Source organism: Myotis myotis, unplaced genomic scaffold, assembly GCF_014108235.1.
Source record: "Myotis myotis isolate mMyoMyo1 unplaced genomic scaffold, mMyoMyo1.p scaffold_m19_p_1, whole genome shotgun sequence".
Taxonomy (NCBI): Eukaryota; Metazoa; Chordata; class Mammalia; order Chiroptera; family Vespertilionidae; genus Myotis; species Myotis myotis.
The window spans coordinates 112899053-112916792 of NW_023416313.1; the positions used below are offsets into that span (position 1 = coordinate 112899053).

Sequence of the window (17740 nt, forward strand, 5' to 3'; positions counted from 1 at the left end):
GCCATCCCAGAACAACGAGGCTGTTCTATTTCTAACTGCTCAGGGAAGGAGACTTTGCAACCACCCTGGAAACAGAGTTGGTTTTTAGTGATGTCTGTGCTTTTGCCTTCTCACCCAAACCCCTTTAGCTGAGGCCTGTTGACATCTCTCTCTGTAGAAACACCCTTTTTGACCTTGAAGATCATTGTTCAGAGTGGTCCTCCCTCAGATACCTTATTCTCTGTTAAATCATTTCAACGTTAGCACTTCTGGGTGGCAGCCAGTACAGTTCAGGGCTTCCCATTGTCTCCCCCCAAATGTTGTGTCAGCAAAAGAGTGTGAACATGTGGACACACGCACACACATGCACACACTTATGTACACATCCAGCCTTTGGGGTAGCCCAAAGTGGCCTACTGAAGGCTCAGTTTCCTTGGGGTTTATTTTTTTTTATTTGATATCTATTATTTTTTAAAACATTCATGGAAATGTGACATTTTGTCCCAAAACATGACTGATTATTTTCATTTTTGTACAATATTTTAACTTATTTAACATTAGGACAAAACTCCCATGCACACACCTATTTTTAAATCCTTTAGGAATTGATAGTTGGGAAGATGCCACATTTTCTTCTGGAATGTCTGGGGTCTCTCAGTGCACTTCTAATAACCTCATTGAGAGAAGCCTGGGTGGCGGGCATCTTGGCTCCTAAAGCAGGTAGATATGAGTTTGAATTTTGACTATATCACGTCCTAACAGCCTAACCTTAGGCAGTTTATATCACCTCCTCAGTTATAACAGCAGGATATTTCCTACCTGGTAGGGTTTGTTCATTCACCAACCATAAAGCACCTACCATGTGCCAGGTTCTGTTATAGGAGCTAGGACTGATGGAGGGGACTTATAATCTGATATAGCACCTGAATTAATCTGAAAAATAATCATATTATTTTAAATCTTAGAACACATATATTTATGTGAATAGGGGATTAAGTTTTTCTTAAGTTTCCTTTTTAAGGCCTGTGCAAAGGGATTGAGGAGGTGACTCAGCTGTGAATCCAGCAAGCAGAACTGATAAGCAGGGTCAGACCGAACCACCAGGAGTCAAAACATCATCTCATCAACATCATCTCATCACCTGATGACTACTAGTAAAGGACAATAGCTGACACCTGCGGACCTCCAGGGCTGCCTCACCCTAGTCCAGGGGTGGGCAAACTTTTTGATTCGAGGGCCACAATGGGTTCTTAAACTGGACCGGAGGGCCGGAACAAAAGCATGGATGGAGTGTTTGTGTGAACTAATATAAATTCAAAGTAAACATCATTATGTAAAAGGGTACGGTCTTTTTTTTTTTTTTTTCAGTTTTATTCATTCCGGCCCGCGGGCCGTAGTTTGCCCACGGCTTCCCTAGTCGCTTCCCCTTTATAATCCTGTCCCTGCACCTTGCTATAAGACAGGATTTGAATGCTTGTAAGCACCCTGTGTTCTTGGTTGGCTAGCCTTCTCAATACACACCTTGTATGATTCAACCCTGCCTTTGTTATTGGACACAGCGACAGGCAGCCTGAGCCCAGCTGGGGGTTTCCCGGTAACAGGACTAGAAGTGAGTAAGAAGCATAGAATTCTCTTCCATAATGAGGAATTTCTATTTTAAATGGGAAGAACAGACTATAAACAAGTAAACAAATACAAGCATTTCAGACTGTAATAACCGCTATGAAGAAATGGAGCAGACAGGGCAAAGTGACAGTGACAGTATATGTGTGCATGTGGATGTGCGCACAACCGTGTGTGTGTGTGTGTGTGTGTGTGTGTGTGTGTGTGTGTGTAGGCATGTGGCCAGAGAAGTCTCTTTGAGGTGATATTTAAATTAAGGTCGGATTGATAAGGGGGAGCCAACTTTGAAGTAATTTAGTCAAGTGCCTGGCACATGGTAGAGGGGCTTAGTACACATTATTTGTCTCTCTTCAAGATAAAAGAAATGCAATTTAAACACAGGGAAATCGACTATAAGTCATCAGATATGATTGGAAGGGTCTCAAAACAGTAACCAGGGACTTTAAGTAGACTTTGGAAATGATACAGTTAAAATGTTGTTTGCAGCCCAGATTATTGCCCCTCTTCTGGGGACGGCTACTCAAGTGCTTTTGTGTAAGCAGAGGATCTTTCTAATCATGTTTGTACCTGGGCCCCTGCTCACCAGCACCTTTTTCTTTGTTGTAGAGGCCTAGGTTTTCTACTTACCTATTGCCATGACCTGCTCTCACGGAGCATGTAAATACAGGGATGGGTAAAAGTAGGTTAATCATAATAATAGGTGATACAATAATTAATAAATAATAATACAAGAATAAGCTCTGTGTTTTGCATACTCATGGTGTGATACTATTTTTGCCCACCACTATAATATCTTCACCTCCTCAATCAAATAATATCAAGTTTGAGTTGTAACCTTTTACATATATGGGAAGAACTGATATAATTATTATCTCCTTAAAGAAGCATTATATTGTACATTTCCTAAAAAATGTCAGTTCCTTTTTAAAAGTATTGTCTTTTACATACTAGTAACCAAACCCTAAACTGACAATTGTATAGGATGTTATGGTCTGTGAAGCCCTTTGGTAGCAGTATTCTTGAGCATTAAGCATGCTGGGGTTAGAGAGGAGAGTCAGAGGTTTGGAGTCAGCGTGACCTGGGGGAAAATCCTGGCTCAGAGCCACATCTGCGATTAAAAATAAAAATTAAAACAGTGTTTTGTAAACTGAGGACCTATAGGTCCCTGGAATCTTGGGTATATGCTTGGTGGTCTGCAACTTAAATTATTTTTAGTTTAGAATTTTCAATTTGATAACCTGAAAATATTAACGTAAGTCTATTCTAGATAACCTGAGATAGTTTATTAACTGAATACCTCCATGCTAGAGAGAGAAGATTTTTAAATGTTTGAATCCATAAAAGGGTGGAGATATTGAGATACCATACAGGGTCCTAATCTCCCAAGACCCTCACCTGTAGAGATCACACCATGTCCACCTTCAGCTGTACTGCTAGGTTCTGTCTTTTGAGACCCAACTCACACTAGTTCATTAGCAACAAGTACAGTGATAAATACTAGTGTGTTGCTTTTTTCATTAAGCATCATTTAAAACTTTTCAGCCTTATAGATTGGCCCTCCAATGTAATGGATTGGTGGTTTAAAACAAGTTCATTTTTCCAAAGGAAAAAACAACAACAAAAATGATGGTTCATTGTGCTCAAATTCAAAGAATGTAATCAATAAGTGAAACTTCAAAGTCTTACATACCTCCTATAGGCACACCCAACAATGTCTACTTAGTTCTATCAACTATGCATCACATGAAATTAATATTGTTAATTTGAATTTTGTTCTTTTCAGTTTTATATTCATGCCATTTTTAAATTAGCATGAGAAATGTATACCTGGTTTTTTCACAACTTGGGGTATGGGACACATAAAAACAGAAGTTAAAATGAAATGTGGTGAAGTGTACTCAAAATGCTGTGGATGCCTAAAGGACAGAGCAACTATCCTTGCCTGGGGAGCTGGGGTTGTCTACACAGAGGGTGTAACATTCAGTAGATCTTAAAGGACGAGCAAGAAGTAAGCTGGGGGTGAGGGAGGTCCTTCAAGGCCAGTGACATGGATGGTCTGTGTCTGAGGCACAGAGTGGTGTACAGGCTTGGCATGGTTGAGTGAGAGGTTAAAAGCAGGGAAGTGCCCACAGGTGAGGCTGTAGGGGTAGCTAGAAGTCACAGAGTGAAGGGCCTACTGAACCAGACTGGTGGACTGAGTTTAGTCTTAGAGGCAAAGGGTGCTCAGCAAGGTTAATAAACATGGGGCTTGGATGATGTGATTTTTAAGAATGTAATTCTGGAAGTGGGGAGATGGATAGAGACCAGGTAAGAGCAAATGGGAATGAGGCCTTGATCCAACCACAGGCTAGGACAGCCGTGGGCAAACTACGGCCCACGGGCCGGATAAAACTAAAAAAAAAAAGACTGTACCCTTTTATATAATGATGTTTATTTTGAATTTATAATAGTTCACACAAACACTCCATCCATGCTTTTGTTCCGGCCCTCCGGTCCAGTTTAAGAACCCATTGTGGCCCTCGAGTCAAAAAGTTTGCCCAACCCTGGGCTAGGAGGATGGAGGAAAAGGGAAAGTGTGCAGAGATCTTTCTAAGGTAAAACTAGTGTAATTTGCATGCAGTTGGAGGAGCGGATTCAGGGGTGGGGCCACTGGATGAATCGGAAAATGGAGAGTTCAGAGATGGAGCAGGTATTCGGGTCCTGGTTTGGTGACATAATGGGTATGGAAAGCCCATGCATCATCCTGGTGGTAGTTGTATGTCTGGTTGGCTATTGGGAATGTAAATGTGGTGCTTGGGAGAGAGCTGGGGCCACCTGTGAATAAGGAAGAGACCAACAGGAAGATCTTATTAAAACGGTTTGGATAAGCTGAGGAGTACCGGAATACAGTCCTAACATCCGGGGAGCAGATAAAGGAGCAGCCAGCAGGTAGAAGAGGAGAAGACAGCTCGAAGTTTAGGAGGAAACCAGGACAATATAGCGTCCTAGAGTGAAGGAGAGAGAAAGTTTCAATAAGCAAGAGATAGTCAGGGGATGAAATACCCTGTGGATTACTTTGAAGAGACAGGAGAGCTGTCATTTGGATTGTCAGTCTCTCGTCCTTTAGGCACATATGGCAAGGAACACAGGAGAGGCCTCAGAGATCACCATCCCAGTGGCTGAATAGCCATGACATGTGCTTCGAGAGAGAAGAGTTGTTTGACATTTCACCAATGAATGGGCAGAAACCAAGCAGTTGGTGCATTTGTCATTCATTCGTCCATGTGCTCATTCAATCATCCATCAAATATTTCCTGAAGGCCTGTCAGGTGACAGACTCCGTATTAGGTGCTGTTAGTGAGATTAGATCGAACACGAAGATAAATAAGACATAATCCCTGCCTTGGGGAGCTCACAGTGTTGTTGGAGAGCTGGTCGTATGCACAGATAACTACAGTGCCCGTGGTAGGTGCTTTGGAGGGGGATGGGTGCAGTGGCTCTGGAGCGTGGGGGAGAGACCATCTGACTTGGATGGGAAAGGTCTTCAGAGGTGAGTAGAAGTTCATAGGCAGAGTAGGGGAGAAGGGGGGGAGCATTGGAGCTAAGAGAGCAGCATGGTGAAGGCAGGAGAGGAGAAAGGGCAAGGCCTATATCATGCATGGTGTGAGCCTCAGGACGGCAGGGACAGCAGTGGTAGAATTGAAGCTGAAAGGAAGGGTGAGGCCAGATTATGAAAGGCTTAGAATGCCATGGCAAAGACTAGTTTGGATCTTATCTGTTGGACAGTGAGAACTCAAGAGACATTGGTAAGCAAGAGAGTAACACAGTAGAGCTAGATTTCAAGAAAATAGCCTGGCGAGGTCTGAGTGAGCAAGGAAAATACTGAGGGAATCCAGGTAGAGTCCTATCTCAAACCATGTGCAGCCTTATTTATTTAGCAAAGTATTTATAGAATACCTACGGTGTGCTCTGCCCCATGCTGTATGCTGCCACCTTCCAGGGACAGGCTTTTGAAGCACCTATTTTTCAGGAGCCTGCTGGATCCAGCTGCTTCCCAAGGACTGCTAGATGGAGATGGCCCAATTACCAGGCAGGATTCTCTGTTGGAAGGTTGCTGTTCCCCAAGTTAACCTCAGGGTCCAGAGGCCGGCACTCTTTATTGTGTGAATTAGTCATTATTTTGACTGCCCTTGGGTTGCAGATAGGCAAATGCTGTTGAGAGCACAAGGCCAAATGGACTAGTCCTCGAACAAAAGAACATGCCTGGCACTGCGCACAGAGACATCTGCTTCTGTTTCCTGAGGAACTGTGTGGCAGCACAGGGCGGACTCGGTACCCACGCACATGCTCTGAGTTATTTTCTAGTTATAACCCAGGACGGTTTCCATGTGGCTGGTGATGAAAGAGTCAGGTCAATTTCAGAAGTGGGAGTGTTTCCGATTATGCAGATCACATCCAAATATTTACCTCATTCCATCATTTTGGCTGGGCCCTGCCTCTGAATATTGTGGCCAGGCACCCTGGCCTCCTTTGCACTGCATCCAGGGAAGATATTCTGCGCTTACAGCCTGCTCCGCGGGCAGTGGGCAGCCTTGGGCACAACCTGTGGGATTGCCTCTTTCTGTTGTGGCTCTAGAAGAGAATCAATACGGGGCAAGGAATGTAAACTCTCTTCCAGGAAAAATCAGAGCCTGTTAGCACTGGAAGGGACCCCAGCCCTCATCAAGCCCAACCGGCTCATGTTACTGATACGGAAACTGAAGTCCAGAGCCACAGACTGACTTGCCCCAAATATATGGAGTGAGCAGAGTAGACTTGGGACTGGAACACAGGGCCCAGTCCAGGCTTTCCCATGAGTCTTCCCCTCCCTCTTCTTTCATATCCACAGTTCCTGTTCCTGCTATGAAAGTACATTACAAATGGAGTCTGCTTAGCATGGATCTCAGGTTAGTCAGGTATCATTCCACCAATGTTTTCTTGTCTCATATGATAAATTCCAATTTGACCTCAAATTTGAATGGAAGAAATAAAAGGGATAGGTCAAAAAGCAGGGGATTTGAGGGTAATGAAATAATGTGGCTAAGCACTTCGGGGTTAAGGAAATAGCAGTGATTGGTGGAGCTCCAAAACCTGGAGGTTTAGGTCAGCCTAGTGCTTTCCTCTTTGAGCCTCGCCTAGAAGTATCCAGGAGCCAGGGATTCTCAAACCAGAGGATGAATTCAAATCACTGGGGAAGCTCATTTAAAATGCTTACTACTGGGCCCCACCCCAGAGGATCTTATTCACTAGGTATGATCCAGGAGCCAGGAATCTGCACGTCTGAGGTGGATGTAGGTTGATTGTTTTGCAGGTACCCTGTGGGTCAAACATGTAGAAACAACACAAGACTAGGAATAGAAGGACAAGGGTATATCTGTGTTGTTCTCCAGTGTTTGGGTCAGAGTTTATACTCAATACCATATATATGGATAAATATGGTACAGTTTGACATATGAGATCATTCACTGTAAGGATTCACCAACTGGAAAACAAAGATAGTGAGAGAAAGCCTCAGGGCCCTACACAAAGAGCTGGAATTTGCAGGGCAACCAAATCCCCACCTGCTGAGCTTTCAGATGGTTGCAAGTCAATGTTTTTTTCTCTCTGTCTGCTCCTGCTGTAGCTATGACTTGATTTTCACATTTATCTATCTCTCCCTGGGCCTCCACTCACTCCCCCTTTGTTATGGTTTTGTGCAAATGAAGCCTTTCAGCTGTGCCTGGAATGCACTTGTAGAACTCATTCATATATAAATTACTGTGTGTGGGATTCAGAGTCAGTGGTCCAGGCTGAGAGTGTTGTGCTCATCTCCCTTGCGAGAGGTTCTTAACATTTTTTTTAGCTGCTGGCATTGCTGAGAGGTAAGATTTGGAACCTTTGCAGCGTGTTATGTCAGAATCAAGAGAGTTTATTGAGATGTTAGCTTGAATTTGTGTCTTGGAGAAAACCATCGTGGTGGTCCTTAATTTAAAACTGGTTTGAGGTTGGAGCTTCTTTATCAATCTGCGCCACCTCCCCCTGCTCCTGTGCAGGGTCCCAGGTCACAAATGTCCTGGCTGAGCTGCCAGCTGCAGGCTCCTGCTTGTATTTGCTCTCAGCTGTCCAAAGCTTTGCTCTCTGGGCTCAAACTCCAAGGTGTATTTTTGTAATGTTTGCTTTAAGGTGGTGACTTGGTTATGTGGCTAAAACCAAACCTACTTTTTCCAGTCTCTCCTAGAATGAGACTTTAGAATTTCAGACTTTGCATATTACTCGTTTTCTATGAAAAACAGATGGTGGGTTTAATTTTGTAGAAAGAAAATTAGAAACCAGTGAAATCTTACATGATGTTACATTAAGACCGAAACCAAATACATTGAAAACATTTAGAGCTGTTCCTAGTTATGGCTTTACTGGTGGCGATGAGAAATGCCTGGGCTTTCTGTGACAAGGACTACCAATTCTTGGTTTACTCCCTGCCTCGCATACTCCACAATCTGTTCTGAATCTTCCTCTATTTAGTCTATTTATTTTTATTTATTGAGCGAGCAATATTGTAACCATGACTGAACTTTTTTTTTTTAAATATATTTTATTGATTTTTTACAGAGAGAAAGGGAGAGAGATAGAGAGTCAGAAACATCGATGAGAGAGAAACATCGACCAGCCGCCTCCTGCACATCCCCCACCGGGGATGTGCCCGCAACCCACGTACATGCCCTTGATCGGAATTGAACCTGGGACCTTTCAGTCCGCAGGCCGACGCTCTATCCACTGAGCCAAACCGGTTTCGAACTTTTTAAATTACAAGGAAACTTACCCCATGTCTAGCTTCAGTAACAGATTGTGTGTTTTCATTTTTCCATGTTCCCTTCCAGGCTTTATCCATGTTCCTACAGAATCTTTACATTATCATAATCATGATATAGTTACAAGTTTGAATTTGGCATTTTTCACTTAATATTGTATTATAAGACTATTTCCATATTGTTCTGTATTATTCATGATTATGATATTTCATTGAGTTATTAAGCCCTAATTTATTAAGCCCATTCTTCTATTACAATCAAATATGTCCCCCTTAAAAATATTATCTATAGCATAAAAGGCCTGTGGTTGTGACGCTGTAATGGCATCAAGACCAAATGAGCAGCAGCTCTCGTGGTGGGCAGAGCGGGGTGCTGGCTGGCGTCACAGGGCGCCGGCAGCGTCCCTGGAGCGTGTGAGGCGTTGTGGGATGGCGGACATGGCCCTGATTGTTGTTTCTCCTGATCTTCTGTGAGGTCACTTTCTGTCTGTCCCTGTGGAACTCTTTTCTGGTTATGCTGAATGTGGTCAACTACTGTCTCCATACGGATCCTCCAGCCCTGGATTCCCTTAATCCAGAGGCTCTGGCAGGTCTAGACTTTCTTTGATCATCCCAATCACTGTTTTCTCCCCTCCAAGTCCTGTGCCAAGGGTAGACCCGGCTTATTTCACATTGTCTTGGTTACTATACTTTATATATTACTAGAGGCCCAGTGCACGAATTTGTGCACGGGTGGGGTCCCTTGGCCTAGCCGACCATTGGGGCGATCGGGGCCATCTTGCCCAGTTCCCATTAGGGCTCCGGTTGGCTGTGGGAGCGCACTGACCACCAGGGGGCAGCTTCTGTGTTGAGCGTCTTCCCCCTGGTGGTCAGTGCATATCATAGCGACCGGTTGACCGGTCGTTTGGTTAACCAGTTGTGATGGTCGCTTGGGCTTTTATATAGAGAGATGATATTTGCAATCATTTAGATATGATGTAGGGTTCTTTATTATAAGCAACAAACACTAAGAGAACTAATGGGGAATTTAGTGGAACAAGCCTAGGAGGCAGGTGGGCATTGAGGCAATACCAGAGAGTAAGAGGGGTGGTCTCAAAGCATAAGCAGTTGGGTCAGAGGAGTTACTGCTAGGGTAAAGGACTCAGCACCATCTGTGGACTCTTGGTCACTTTACTGGAGATTCAAATTCCAGGGAGGGAGTGTTCAATTGACCCACATTGCCTACCTTGGCTTCAGCTGACAGGGCCCCTGAATACCTTCCCACCACACTTCATCCAGTGTGGAGGGGTGATTCCTAAAGGACCCAGGGAAAGGAGAATGATTGCCAGGCTGCCCTACACACAACCTTCCCATCCACATACATCTACACAAACACCCCTGCCTAACATTCACTTCCATACAACCAATCCCAAACTGTTGTTAGTTACGGCAGCCAACTCCAGACCTGTGGAGGCTTTCACTTCCCCCTCCAGTTCTGGCACAGCCTCTTCTTTTGCATGGCCCAAGTTGAGTTAAAGAGGGATGTGACTCTACCTGATTCTCCTACATCTCTGCATGCCTTCCTTTTCTCCTGCTCCCTGGCTTATGCCCCGTAGTACTATTTACTGAGGCAGCATAATATCAAGCAGTAGTTTTTATATGAGGAAGGGAATAACAGAAGGTTTGGAAGATTTTATCCAGAACATATGTGTGTCCCTTAACCCCACCTTAGCTTCACTCTAGGCAGGACCTAGCATAACCTCTGGGGAAAGGAGCATAATATGGCGTGTGTACTTTAATCCCATCAAAAGCTTCTGTTTTGATTCTGTTACCTTACCCCTATGCCCACCCTGCCCCTATTTTTTAAAATCTCCGGTGGAATGGAAAGAACCATTCTGGTTCTCTGATTACATATTTACATATTACATATTACACTGCTGATTACATATTTAAAACTTTTGACTCGTGATGTAAGTTCTCCCATTGAAGGGATGAAATGGAGGTCTGCAGTGCTCCTGCTGATGACTGGTAGTGGGTGTGATGCTTTACTTCATTCATTTAATCTACCTGACAACACCATCATATTTGCATGATTTTATCTCTTCTATGTATTTTCAAAGCCCATGCTTCATCCACTAGGGCATTCTATACCTCAATGAATAAATCTGCAAAATGGAAATAAAAATCCTTGAAGTGAATCTTGTATTAGATATTGGGCTTGTATTATAGCAGCTCAGGCAGATAAAGGGTATTATTGCTACTTCTACACCTTTTCTTTCTGTAATTCTCCCGTTTGCCCCCACTCATCTCAGAGGCAGTTCTTATCTTTGTTATAGAAGGCTGAAGTCATCCAGTGTCATCTTCATCATCCACTCCTTTCTTTACAGTGTATCACTTTCCATAATACAAGATCTCTTTTGTTTGTTTGTTTATTTATTTATTTATTTTTATCATTTAAATAATTTTATCCTAATTTTTTTTAGTGCCCAGCAGTCTATGTGTGAAACCATTTAAAAATAACCATTCAAGTTGTAGTGACCATCTGTTCACATATGAACAGTATAGAATCTTTTTTTTTTTTTTTTAATCCTCACCCAAGGATATTTTTTCAGTTGATTTTTAGAGAGTGGAAGAGAGAGGGAAAGACAGAGAGAAATATCGATGGGAGAGAAACACATCAATTGGTTGCCTCCTGTATGAGCCCTGACCAGGGCCTGGGGCCAGGGAGGAGCCTGCAACTGAGGTAAGTGCCCTTGACCAGAATTGAGCCCAGGACCCTTCGGTCTGTAGGTCAACACTGTATCCACTGAGCCAAACTAGCTAGGGCTGAACAGTATAGAATCTTAATTACCCCAAAGGTCAATCCAAATATTATCGGAAAGCTCCAAAGGGGAAGTCCTGTGTGCTCATGAACTGTTATGAATTTTACTAACTCTGTGACTCATCCTCTTTAAGTCTCAGTTTTTCATCTGTAAAGGGAAGAGGATGATAGCTTTTTCACATGGCTATTTTGAGGATTAAATTAGGTAATACATATAAAGTAATTAGCCTTTAGCTTGGCCCCTATTCTGTACTAAATGATGGTTGTTACTAGTATCATTTGTTAAATATGTGCTGATAGGCCTGGCCTGCCAGCTGCTCCAAGCTGTTGAGGTGACTTTTAGGGGCAACCAGCCAGTTATACAAAGGTGGTGGTGGGTGGGTGAGGAGGCCACACTACATTCTGGTTTTTCATTCATGCTGCCCAGTTTAGTGGTAAAAGATTTTCTAATTGGGCTCTTTTCATGGCTGGTTCAGAGAATTGCTCATATTGGGTTGAATCGTGAATCATTTGAAACAATGAATCATGAAATTGCATTTTTGTAGATTAAGAATAGTCAGATATCAGCAATTGTTTGTTTATGTTTCAGCCTAATGCTTAAAGAAAGATATATGCAGATAGGTTTATTCTCTATATGCTTTTTGTCACTAATTAATATATTATGGAGAGCTGTCCACTTTAATGGATATGTCATAGAAGGCTGAAGCCATCCAGTATCTAACAGATAAATTGTATTCCATTGTTTGGGCAGATTAGATTTCACTGAACCAAGCTCCTAGTTTGTTTTCAGATATTTTTGTTTTATTTTTAAAAAAAGGATGCAGTAAAAGTCTATGTACACAACTTACACAGCTTAATGCACTAGTTTTGAGTATCTGTAGAGTGAACTACTAGAAGTAGCGCTGCTGGCCTAACGGTGGGAAGGAAGGGGAGAGTGAGAGGGGGGAGGTAAGAGATCAACCATAACCAAAGGACACAGATAGTAGGGGGGCTGGGACATATGCGGGGGTGGGGGGAGGAGTGGCCTGGGAGGGGTCAATGGGGGGAAAAGGAGACATATGTAATATTTTCAACAATAAATAATTTACATAAAATAAAATAAAATTTGGTTAGCTATTTCGAAGTTCCCTCCAACCAAGTTGCTCCAATTTAGATTCCCAATAGCAGTGAACATTCTTGCCATAGCAATCTTGTAAACTTTATAATCTTTACCAATCTAATGGCTATAAACTAGAATTCTGTTGTTTTATTTTGCATTTACTTGATGATACATGTTGAACAGTTTCCATGTATTATATATATTTCCCCATTACATTAGTCAGCTTGGACTATAATAAAATACCACAGACTGGGTGGCTGAACAACAGGAATTTGTTTCTCACAGCTCTGGAGGTTAGGAAGTCTCAGATCAGGGTGCTGGCAGATGTGTTTGCCTGGTGAGGGCTCTGTTCCTGGTTTGCAAACAGCTGGCCTCCTGCTATGTCCTCAATGGCAGAGAGGCAGAGAGCTCTGGCCTTTCTTTTTCTAATAAGGACACTAATCCCATCATGAGGGTTCCACTCACATGACATTATCTAAATCTGACCTCTCTAAGGTCGCATCTCCAAATACCACCACAATGGGGGTTAGGACTTCAATATATGAATTTTGAGGGGTCATAAACTTTCCGTCCGTAACAACTGTAAACTACCCATTCATGTCCATCATCCCTAGTTGCACTGGGTTGTTCGTGTTTTTCTTACTAATTGGTTAGACTTCTTCGTAAATGAGGAACATCAGTATTTTGGGTGTTTTTTAGAAGCACCTCAGGTTTTCTGCTTCAGTCTTTGCAAGTGTTGGGGAAGGGGCACCATGCTGGCAGGTTACAGGCTTTGACTTTGGATTGTTTGTTTTTGTACTTTACCATGACTTTTTCTTTGGTTTTGTTGTTTGTGATTGACTAACAGAGGTCCTGTTAGTCCTAATTTTAGGAATATTACGTCACAGAACACTTGGAAGTTTACTCATTTTGCCTCACAGAAAACTCTTTGACTATTATTTGGAAGGTGGGAAGGAGTGGAAGGAGGATGGAGGTTCTTTCTCTTTCTCTGCATTTAACCCGTTCTGCTTTTTCTGCACCCTTTCCCTATGTTTCTGGCTACATACTATAAAAACACAATTCTGGAGAATGTGGTTAGATTCACACCATGGGGACTGAGATGGAATTTCAAGTCACTCACCATAATTCAACTATGTATATATTAGAGAATTCTTATGAATAGAATAGAATGGAATGTGGTTTTGTATTTTCTTTTCCCAGGGACCCAGCCCAACTGCGCTACAGGAAAGTAAATTAAGGATGGGATTAGTTCTAGGAAGCGGATTTTTAGTATAGCTGCACATTTAACCTAAAATTATAGATAGTGCCTTAGAGATATGTTAGTGAGAAATCAGGACTTGGTGATAAGTGAAATCCCCAAATGTCTCAGAAACATACTTCTGCCTTCGTTTATTTATCCTTCTGCTGGAACTATACAAGTGGATTTATTTCTGCTCATCTTGCCCTTCTGCTTTTACTAACATCAGCAGGGGGGGGACATGCAATGGGGGAAATCAAGAGCACTGGCGTGGAGTCAGGATACCTCAGTTTAGTCCTGTCTGTGCCCCTCATTAGCCTGAACCATGGGCAGGTCACACAACCCTGGGGGCCTCATCTTTTCTCTGTAAGAGAGACAAAATAACTCCCACCTCAGGGTGGCTGAGGGGCCGTGCCATAGAACCCAGCCTTATGCATGTGAGCTGTTTGTGCAGTGCTGGACACAGAAAAGGTGCTCTGCAAATGTCTGTCCACTTTCCTCTCTTGTCTCAGACGTACTAACACACTGTATCGGTTTCCTAGGGTTGTCCTAGCAAATTACTACAAACCTGATGGCTTAAAATGGCAGAAATGTATTTCTGGAGGTCAGAAGGTCAGAATCCAGGTGCCCAGAGGCCACTTGCACGCTCTACTAGGAGTGGCTCTCTCCTTGCTTCATTCAGCTCCTGCTGGCTCCGGCCTTTCTGCTTGTGGCTACATCACTTCAGTCTCTGCCTTGGTGGTTACATGGACTCTTCCTCTGTCTTTGTCTTATAAGGACATTTGTCATTGGATGTGGGTCCCACCGGGAAAAATCCAGGAAGATTTCATTTCAAGGTCTGTAACTTAATTACATCTACAGTGACCCTTTTCCATTAATGGCACATTCACAAGTTCTGGGTCAGGGCATGGACATACTTTTGGGGAGGGTCACCATTCAACCCACTACCCACACTTTAGGGGTTCCTTTATATGTCAAGACTGTGGCCTGATAGGCATTTTTATAACCACCTCAGTGAATCTACGATCATTTTGATATTAATAAATCAGGACATGTAAGGGAAGAGAAGAAAGAACAAAAGCTTGTTTGTTTTGTGTTCATAAGCAGGCAAAAGGTCTTCTCTCCGGGCCCCCCGTTTAGCAGTGAGGAGTTGAGCACGTCATTCCTGTGCTCATCCCCATCTGGCGCTCACATTGCTCACATGTGGGTGGCAAGGAGCTGCAGCCTCCCTGTCACGGGACCCCTGCCATGCCCTTGCTCTGACCCCATCTTTAATGGCTCCACCTCGGTTCTCTGAACAGGGCTCCTGTAGCTTGGCTGTTCGATATCCAGCTCTAGGCTTCACTCTCTGGTTAGACTCTTGTTTGCTCCCTGGGTTCCCTCTCTCACTCATCCTGCCTTGTTGCTCCCTCAACCTTCAGGAATCCAATTTAAGCTTAAAAGGTCATCTCCGAACCACTCTGTGTACTGGACCGTAGTTGACAGAAAGTAGCCCCATTTAAACCCGCCCCATGGCTTCAGGCTGGCTGAGTGCCTGGGGGCAAGACCTCTACCCAAGGGCGAGTCCTTGCTTTTAGCAATATGGTTCCGCTACAACAGTGGTGGCATTTACTGAGCACTTAGGTCTCCTCATGCTTCCTCACAGTCATCCTCGGAAGTAATCTTGGCTCCATCTCTCATTCCCCGTGGTGGGAAGGAATTCCACACAAAGGGGAAGGCAATCCCTGGACCTTCTCACTGCTCAGGGCACCGAGGGACAGAGGAAGAGTGCAAGTGTGACAGGTCTTTGAGCTCTTGGGCCAAACAAAGCTGCCAAAAACCAACATCTTAAAAAACAAAAAAAGGCTCAGGTAATCTGGAGATACTTTTGCACTTTATATGTGAGCCTGAGGGCCATTGAAAATCCCACCTTCTAAGGAAAGTCACAGTGGTGCTCATTGAAAGGAAGGACATCTCAAGAGAAGGATCCGGAAGCACAAGAGCGCTGTCTGCTGGGGAGACAGCAGGGCTGCTGGAGCTCCAGGTACAGGGAGCTAGGTAGCCTTAGATCCCAACTCTGCTAAATTGACATGTCTGGGGCAGGTATCACATCTCTGAAACTCAGCCGGGCGCCTCACCTCTGAAAGGTGGGAGTGGTGGTGACCAGAGCTGCTGTGGGGTGGCGATTACATGTGTCACTGGCACTGAGTGGGCATGCAGCCCCACCTCTGCGGCTTTCTCATTGCTCCCACCCGCACCCTGTCACCCAACCAGCCTACCCCAATCTCATATTAGCTGCTTAGAGCTTTCCTGCTGTTGGGTCCAGGCCATTTGTGTGGACCTGGGTGCTTTCTCTTTGTCCTCAGGGCCTCGCTCAGTGCTGGTGCCCCGCTGGTGCTCAGAGCAGCCTGCAGAGCGCAGGAAGGCTGCACCTCCTTTAGCACCAGGCGTGCTGGGCCGGGTAGGCCTCTGCAATGGCAAGTGAATGGGAAGGTGGAATCACCCCTTGGATAGAACTTTGTTTCTGACACTTCCCACCTCCCCGGGTTCACCACGGAAGCAGGAAAGACTGTCGTAATGGTGCATACAAATATGCATTTAGTGCCAAGCTCTCTGCTGTGCACATGGTTGACCTGACCTAAATCTCCTTATGGCCTGACCCAGATTCAGGGGAACGCCTGAGGGGAGAGCCTCAGTGAGAGGAGAGGGCGCCAAACTGAGCGCTCCAAGGCCGGAGCACCCAAAGCAAGGGCTGCGTTAGGACTTCCGTGAGCCCGAGCACTTGTGCTTGGTGTGTTGCTTCCTCCATAGAAATATTTAAAATTATATTTTATGAGTGCGCTGGTATAGAGACAAATATAATCCAGGCGGGATTCTATAATTTTGTTCTTTAGATTTTAACACAGGCTCTGTGCCTACTGGTGCCCAATAGGCAAACCTTTCAGGTGACCCACAGCCTCTGAGGGCCGAGCAGGAGCGGTGTGTCCGGTCCCTAACCAGCCTCTGTCTCCACAGGTCCCTCAGCGGATGGCGGCGGAGGGCGCCCCCGAGGACGGCGGCGGCGTCCCCGGCGTGTGGGGCGCCTGGGGCCCCTGGTCCGCGTGCTCACGCAGCTGCAGCGGCGGCGTGATGGAGCAGACGCGGCCCTGCCTGCCCGGACCCCACCGCGCGCGCGGCCCGAGGCCCCGAGCCCCCGCGCACGCCTTCGCGGGCCACGTGGTGTCGGCTGTGCGCACTTCAGTGCCGCTGCACCGGAGCCGAGAAGAGCCTCGCGCCCCCGCCGGCTTCAACGCCAGCCGCCAGGGCCCCGTGCTCCGGGGCAGCCGGCACCCGCAGACGCGGGTCCGCGAACCCACCGCGGAGAGAAGGTACACGCCCTCCAGGCTCCTGCCCGCCCTGCGCTGCCCTGGCCCTGTCTCTTCCCTGCCCGCCCGACGTGCTGCACGCGGCTCTGCACCACAGATTGCTTGGTTAATGCATTGCTTCTGCCGGGTGGGGAGGAATTCTTGGCTCCACAATCTCCTTTCATCCTTTGATTTATTTTGCAGCTTTTTAAAGCTTTGAGGCCACTCCCACCCCACTCTGTGGTTCTGAATAGTCTTCAAAGTGAAGCTAATTCTTAGAAGCCCTTAGGCATCAACCTTAGGGAGGCCCTGTGGAGGGTAAAGAGGGAGTGGGTGCTGGGAGACCTCCCTCCAGTACAGCTGGCCTGGTGCAGGAGGAAAGGGAGACCCTGGCCGCAGGCTGTGTGGGTTTGAGCTGAGGACAAGGTGCTTTTAACCCAAGATGCCTTTTAAGTTCATATGAGTTTCAAATCCTTAGACACGTTGAATGTCTGGAGTGTTACCTGCTCTCAGGTTGTAGGTTTCAGGATTCTATGAACTTTTCTAGAAAGTTTCTCCAGTGTATTTTGAGTGAACACACAGCTTTGAGGCTGTGTCTAATTGAGGACCTAGATGTTGTCTAGAGACTTAATAAAATATAAGCTCTAGACACAGTGTCATGGCATTAAAATAGATAGTTGTATAGCCCTAAGAAGCCTCCCTGGCTAGGCCTGCATAAATATGCCAAACTAGGCAGTGCCCATGGCAAAGGGGCTGAGAAGAGCTTGTCAGTGAATTGATCAAACAATATTTGCAGATTACGGCATTCATTCAACAGTATTTGTTGGGTGCCCTAGGCTCATAATAGAATCTGAGAGGATATTCATACAAAAGC

At 45.0% G+C, this 17740-nt stretch overlaps 1 protein-coding gene across 2 annotated transcripts in view; it reads left to right on the forward strand.

The window, feature by feature from the left end:
• THSD4 (thrombospondin type 1 domain containing 4) overlaps nt 1-17740 on the forward strand; it is a 595914-nt gene that overhangs the window by 65039 nt on the left and 513135 nt on the right. For both annotated transcript variants that reach the window (XM_036347721.1, XM_036347731.1), the window contains exon 4: nt 16538-16890. In XM_036347721.1, coding sequence (XP_036203614.1) covers nt 16538-16890 — 353 coding nt within the window. The remainder of the gene's footprint in view (nt 1-16537; nt 16891-17740) is intronic.